The sequence below is a fragment of the Argentina silus genome (assembly GCF_951799395.1).
Source record: "Argentina silus genome assembly, chromosome: 9".
In the NCBI taxonomy this organism is placed as follows: domain Eukaryota; kingdom Metazoa; phylum Chordata; class Actinopteri; order Argentiniformes; family Argentinidae; genus Argentina; species Argentina silus.
The window spans coordinates 15,353,710-15,361,209 of NC_139663.1; the positions used below are offsets into that span (position 1 = coordinate 15,353,710).

General features: G+C 51.1%; 1 protein-coding gene across 1 annotated transcript in view; it reads left to right on the forward strand.

The window, feature by feature from the left end:
* hdac5 (histone deacetylase 5) overlaps positions 1-7,500 on the forward strand; it is a gene marked incomplete at its 5' end in the record, with an annotated part of 26,962 nt that overhangs the window by 8,811 nt on the left and 10,651 nt on the right. Inside the window, 3 exons of the mRNA XM_083676529.1 lie at positions 247-490; positions 753-958; positions 1,233-1,529. Of these exons, the coding sequence (XP_083532655.1) occupies positions 247-490; positions 753-958; positions 1,233-1,529 (747 nt within the window). The remainder of the gene's footprint in view (positions 1-246; positions 491-752; positions 959-1,232; positions 1,530-7,500) is intronic.

The following is a 7,500-nucleotide window of genomic DNA, read 5'->3' on the forward strand; positions in this document are numbered from 1 at the left end:
CAGAGACACACAAACTCTAACCGGGCAACCCAGAGCCCCACACCCTGCAGAGACACAGTCTCCAACCTGGCAACCCACAGCCCCTCACCCTCCATACACACAGTGTACCAACCTCGACTTAACAGTCAACCTCCATTCGTCCAATTGTCTTCCCTTTTATACACTTAAAGCTGTGCGCGTGTGCGTATACATAAATATATATGTGTGTGTATTTATGTGTATGTGTGTGTGCGTGTGCCCCCCCAGGCCCCCCAGAAGCTATCCGCCCAGGCAGAGGCAGAGCGCCAGGCCATCCAGACCATGCGCCAGGGCGGGGCTCTGACGGGGAAGTTCGTCAGCACCTCCTCCCTACCTGTCTCCTGCCTCCCCCAGGGGGGGCCCCACGACCCCGAGCCCCCCCAGCCCCCCAACAGCCACAGCAGCCACTCCTCCCTGCTGCAGCACGTCCTCCTCCTGGAGCAGGCTCGCCAACAGAGCGCTCTCCTCTCAGGTTACAACCACCACATATATATATACACATATATATATATATATATATATATATATATATATATATATATATATATATATACCACTATATACACATATACTGTATATTCACATAATAGATACAGTTCTCGCAAGATTGAAGGAATATACTCGACTGTATATGAACGACAGAGGCTTTAACCTCTCCCCCCTCTCCTCCTTCTCCTCCCCCTCCTCCCTCTCCTCCTTCTCCTCCCCCTCCTCCCTCTCCTCCCTCTCTCCAGTGCCCATGTACGGCCAGTCTCCGTTGGTGACGGGCGAGCGCGTGTCCAACAGCATGCGTACGGTCAACAAGCTGCCCCGCCACCGGCCCCTGAGCCGCACCCAGTCGGCCCCCCTCCCCCAGAGCCCCCAGGCCCTGCAGCAGCTGGTCATGCAGCAGCAGCACCAGCACTTCCTGGAGAAGCAGAAACAGTACCAGCTCAACAAGGTAGGGGGCGCCATCTCGCATCGACATTCATGAGTACGCCACCTCACCTAGATTGTACTGTACGTCAGCTTCCCCAGAAACAGTACCAGTTCAACAAGGTAGGGCGCGCCACCTCACCTAGATTGTACTGTACGTCAGGTTCCCCAGAAACAGTACCAGCTCAACAAGGTAGGGGGCGTTGAGTGTTTGAGGTTGATTTGGGATTGAGAAACAGCGTGCCAAATGCCATTGACCCCAACTCTCTCTTCCCACCCCCCCCCCCCCCCCCCCGCAGATTCTGTCCAAAGGGGTGGAGCTCCCCCGCCAGCCGCCCACCCACCCAGAGGAGACGGAGGAGGAGCTGACGGAGACGGCCGAGATGCAGGAGGAGGCAGGGCTGGAGCGCCTGGTGGAGGGGCTTGGCCAGGGCCAGCGGCTGCAGAAGGAGGGGTCCGGGGAGACCTCGCCCCCCTCCGAGCGCCTGGGCGGCCTGAAGGGAGAGAGCACGGAGAGCGACCTGGAGGAAGAAGATGACGAAGACGAGGCCATCGAGCTGAGGGAGTGTGACGAGGAGGGCGTACCTTACGGACAGGTGAACGGAGGGGGATGCTGTCACTGTCGTTGTTGTTGTTGTTGTTTACCGTACAGACAGAGAGAGAGAGAATGCCGGTGTTGTTGTTGTTGTTTACCGTACAGACAGAGAGAGAGAGAGAATGCCGGTGTTGTTGTTGTTGTTTACCGTACAGACAGAGAGAGAGAGAGAGAATGCCGGTGTTGTTGTTGTTGTTTACCGTACAGACAAAGAGAGAGAGAGAATGCCGGTGTTGTTGTTGTTGTTTACCGTACAGACAGAGAGAGAGAGAGAATGCCGGTGTTGTTGTTGTTGTTTACCGTACAGACAAGTAGAGAGAGAGAGAGAATGCTGCTGTTGTTGTTGTTGTTGTTTATTGTACAGACAGGTAGAGAGAGAATGCTGCTGTTGTTTATTGTACAGACAGGTAGAGAGAGAATGCTGTTGTTGTTGTTGTTTATTGTACAGACAGGTAGAGAGAGAATGCTGCTGTTGTTGTTGTTTATTGTACAGACAGGTAGAGAGAGAGAGAGAATGCCGTTGTTGTGTTTGTTTGTGTGGGTCTTGTGAGCAATTTTTGGTGTGTATTTACAGTGCCTATAGAAAGTCATCATACCTCTTTGAAATAGTTACTATATTTGGCATACAGCCTGAAATAAAATAAAAAAAAAACTTTTTCCAGCTTTATGTACAAATTTAGCCATACAACATCCAACTAATGAAAAAAAGGCGACAGTTCTGAAAATTTATAAAAAAAATGAAAAACAAGAATAACAGGGTTGGAAAAGTCATCAGTCCCCTGATTTAAAACTTTGTAGAGCCACCCTTTGCTGCAATTACAGCCATCAATCTGTTTGGATATCTCTACTAGCTTTGCACACCTAGATTGGAGAATATTTGCCCTTTCTTCCTTGCAGAATTGTTCGAGTTCAGTCAAATTCCGTGGTGAGCGGCGATGGACTGCTCTCTTCAAGTCCATCCACAGATTTTCTATTGGATAAGTCAGGGCTCTGACTTGGCCACTCAAAGACATTCACCTTTCTATCCTTAAGCCACTGCGTTGTTCTTTTGGCGGTATGTTTAGGATCGTTGTCGTGTTGGAAGGTGAATGACCTGCCCATATTCAGCTGTCTAGCAGAGGGACGCAGGTTGTCCTCAAGAATTTGGGTGTACTTGCCCAGTCCCCGCTGAAGAGAAACATCCCCACAACATAATGTTGCCACCACCATGCTTCACAGTAGGTATGGTATGTTTTGGGTGGTGTGCTGTGTTTGGTTTTTGCCAAACATAGCGCTTGGAGTTCAGTCCAAAAAGTTCAATCTTAGTCTCGTCTGACCATAAAACCTTTTTCCACATGGCAACAGAATCTTCCAGGTGTGTTTTTGCATAGCACAAACGAGACTGAGTGTGGCACTTTTTCAGAAAAGGCTTCTTTCTTGCTACCCTGCCATACAGACCAGCTTTGTGTAAAGCTTGTGAGATTGTTGTCACATGCACAGACAGACCAGTCCCAGCCATAAAGACTTGTAAGTCCTTCAAAGTTGCCTTTGGCCTCTTGGTAGCTTCTCTGATAAATGTCCTCCTGGCTCGGTCATCCAGTTTGGATGGACGGCCTGATCTAGGCAAGGTGTTGGTGGTGCCATACGCCTTCCACTTCTTAATGATGCTCTGAACGGTACTCAGAGGGATAGCTAAAGCCTTCGAAATCTTTTTGTAGCCTTCACCTAACTTGTGCCTTCCTACAACTTTATCCCGGAGGCCTTTTGAAAGTACTTTTCCAACCATGGTGAATTCTTTGCAGAGCCATGCACTTCTAGTAGTGGAATCCTCAAGAAACAGCTGGTTTTATTCTGAAGTAATCAAAACCACTACAATTGATGTCAGGTGGGGGGTGTTTGATCTGGAAGTTGATTGGTTGCACCTGAGCAAGTTTATAATGGTTAAAAGGGTTAAGGGGCTAAGGGTTAAAAAGTATAAGGGGCTGATCACTTAACCAAACCAGGTATTTCACTAATTAATTTTTAATAATTGTCCAGAATTTTTAAAAGGTTTATTTTCACTTTGATGATGAGGGTTATAATGTGTACATACAGCTCAAAAAAGTTAGATTTGATTTATTTTAATTTCCAGGGTGTAATGTGAGAAAAGGTAAAGATTTCACAGGGTATGATGACTTTCTATAGGCACTGTAAAAAGAATCTTGAAAAGTCAGCGAAGACACTTGGATGGAACACCAGTTGGTTTGTTTGAAAGCTCTGATGACGGTTGAGACCCAGCAAAACCAAACTGCAAGCCGAGGAAAGAGAACACAGGCCAGGGGAGGCTGGCGGAGGCAGAAATCGGAGGACGGGCCCACCGTAACGCATGGAACGTTTGATACCTTTCCTCATTCCATTCCGTGCATTACGATGAGCCCGTCCTTCGATGTCTACCTCCAGCAGCCTCCACTGCCACGGGCTGTTTGAATTGCGAGTTAGACACTGATTCTGACGGAGAATTGATTCCGTTCCCTGATCAGTGCTGACCGCTGGTATGAGACAGTTCTAAAGAGCGTCAGTGTTTATCCGTAGCTCCGCTGTGTGATTCACCCTGATATTAAATATTTACGCCTGAAACATTTTTTGTTGTTTAATAACCTCCCAAATCTGTCCTGGTGACGTTGGTGAGGTGATGACTACCTCGACTAACAAGCCCCGCATGGCTCACACACACACACACACACACACACACACACACACACACACACACACACACGGTGGAATGAGTGTGTGTGTTAGGTGGGATGCGGACATATTGGAAAAGGTTTCAATGATATGAATCACTTAAGGTGGGCTCGATTTAACTTGTCTGAAGCTAAATCAGGCCCACCTGGAGCAGTATGAGGACTCTTGAGTCAGACACAGCCTGTGGCTCTCAGTGTAGCGTCTTCAATCACATTACAGCTTTTATTGCAGTGGCGGTGAACACCTAGGGACATCATTAGCCGCTCGCCTACGTTAGCTTAGCCTAGCGCAGGGCTGGTTGGAGTGGGTGGGATGAGAGAGCGCTACGTTAGCTTAGCTTAGCTTAGCGCAGGGCTGGTTGGAGTGGGTGGGATGAGAGAGCGCTACGTTAGCTTAGCTTAGCGCAGGGCTGGTTGAAGTGGGTGGGATGACAGAGCGCTACGTTAGCTTAGCTTAGCGCAGGGCTGGTTGAAGTGGGTGGGTATGAGGGATAAGGGGCAGGACCGCGGGGTCTTGGAGAGCATCAAGAGGGGGATCCCCTTTCAGAGAGAGAGAGAGAGGTGATGTGTGACGTCATCGAGAGAGAAAAGAGGGATGAGGGAGAAGAGAGAGAGAGCCTTTACCTCCACCCACCTACCTGTGAGTCATCATCGCTGAGCAGAGGAAGAAAGGAACCATCTCTCTTCTCTCTCTCCATCTCCCCCTCACCCTCCTCTCTCCCTCTCTCTCTACCCCTTTCTCTTCTCTCTCTCCATCTCCCCCTCACCCTCCTCTCTCCCTCTCTCTCTACCCCTTTCTCTTCTCTCTCTCCATCTCCATCTCCCCCTCACCCTCCTCTCTCCCTCTCTCTCTACCCCTTTCTCTTCTCTCTCTCCATCTCCCCCTCACCCTCCTCTCTCCCTCTCTCTCTACCCCTTTCTCTTCTCTCTCCCTGCCCCCCCTTCTCTCTGATCTCTCTCTCTCTCTCTCTACCCCCCCTCTTCTCTCTCTCTACCCCCCCTCTTCTCTCGTCTCTCTATCCTCCCTCTCTTCTCTCTCTCTCCCCCCTCTCCCCCTCTCTCTAGTACAGGGTGGAAGTTATCAAACACAGGGGGGCGACATCAGGGGGGCGACATCACCCCAGAGACACTGTTTCTCCTGTCTCGTTCTTGATAACACACGTCTTGATTATTTGCGTTAGTTTTTGCATTCGTCCTCACCGCGGCTACCCAGCTTCGCGGTACGAAGTGGTCAACGACCGTATTTGCCGGCCGTGTGGCGTTTTGTTGTTGTGCGGTTGTGATTGGCAGTCGAGGACGATGATTGGCTGGGTTGACTGGCTGACGCATACAGTATTAGAGAGATAAGTAGGGGGAAGATGGAAAGAGATAGAAGATAGAAGACAGGGAAGATAAAGTGGTTGAGTGGTCACGGTATTCCTGGCAAAACCGTATTTCAGTGCATTTGTGGGGGCGGGGGAGGCGAGCGAGAGAGAGAGGGCGGGGGGGGAGAAAGAGCGAGAGAGAGAGAGGGCGGGGGGGGAGAAAGAGCGAGAGAGAGAGAGAGAGAGGGCGGGGGGGAGAAAGAGCGAGAGAGAGAGAGAGAGAGGGCGGGGGGGGGGAGAAAGAGCGAGAGAGAGAGAGAGGGCGGGGGGGAGAAAGAGCGAGAGAGAGGGCGGGGGGGGAGAAAGAGCGAGAGAGAGAGAGAGAGAGGGCGGGGGGGGGGAGAGAGAGCGAGAAAGAGAGATGACAGGGTGAGCCAATGCAGCAGAGACGGTAAACAACTCCTCCCACTCCCACAGCCCATTGAGAAAAAACATCAGAGAAGGAGAACATCAGCATTCAGGTTGTGTCCACACACACACACACATACGCACACATATACACTCTCACATCATCTCACATTCATCGCCCTCTCCCTCTCCCCCCTCTCTCTTCCCCTCTCCTCCCTCCTCTCCTCTCTCCCCTCTAACCTCACCCCTGCTCTCTCATCCCCTTCCCCAGCCCCTCCACTACCCTTTGTTTCTCTCCCTCTCTCTCCCACCCTCAACCTCGCCCTCTCTCTCCCTTACCCCTCTCTCTCTCCCTCCCCCTCCCTCTCAACGTCTCTCCCTCCCTACCTCACCCCTGCCCCCCCACCCCCCACCCCTCTCTCTCTGTACTTCACACCCAGTCATTGCCCGCTGGGGGGCCGTGTCTTTTCAGGGCTATTTCTGTCCCAGCAGCCAGCAGGGGCATTTCTTGGGGGGGGGGGGGGGGGTTGAGGGGAGGTGGAGGGGGGCCAGGGGGGTGAGAGGGGGAGGGGGTTGGGGTATGAAGTAGAGACAAGAGCCTCAAAAATGTCTTTTAGCATTCCAGTCAGACGCACGGATGTGCCCCTCCCTCCCTCTGCTGCTCACCACCCGCCTACACACACACACACACACACACACACACACACACACACACACACACCCACAGCCTCCTCTCTCTGCCTATGCTCTACTTGTCTGCTGTGATGTGTTGAATACAAATGGACCCTGAGTCTCCCTGTGTGAGATGCAGAGAAAACACTGCAGCACTGTAGCATTCGCATGAGCAACAGGGTGAGGGAGGTGTGTGTGTGTGTCTGTCTGTGTGTGTGTCTGTGTGTGTCTGTGTCTACGTACAGCTTCCACCCCAAGGTCTTCAAACAGAACGTCTGCAGTTAAATAAAGATGTGTTGAACAAAGAACTTTTAGTCGGAGTGTGTGTGTGTGTGTGTGTGTGTGTGTGTGTGTGTGTGCGTGCGTGCCTGGTACCTACGCACAGCTTCCACCTCATGGTCTTTGAACAAAACGTATGCAGTTAAATAAAGATGCCTAGAAGAACCTGTGTGTGTGTGTGTGTGTGTGTGTGTGTGTGTGTCTCATTGACAGACCCCAGACCCTCTCGCTGCCGCTTCTCAGAGTGTGTGTTTACAGTCACACGAGCCTTTTGGCTGTTGTCAAAGATCAGCTCTCGTCCTCTATGGCTCCTTTTGAGGCTTGTACAGTTAGACGTGTGTGTGTGTGTGTGTGTGTGTAACCCCACCCGCGCTGTCCAATTGCTAGCTTTTCGATAGTGCAGCTGGATTACATCGGGTATTTGAGGAGTCGGTCACGTGTGTTGGTAAGGCAGAAGTTGCAAGTTCGAGGCAGCAAATTTGTTTGCAACAAATTGACGTCTGTTTCGTGTGCGTGTGTGTGTGTGCGTGTGTGTGTACGTGTGTGTGTGTGTGTGTACGTGTGTGTCTCACCGTTTCTACGAAGGGACTGTTTAGTCTATTGAGGT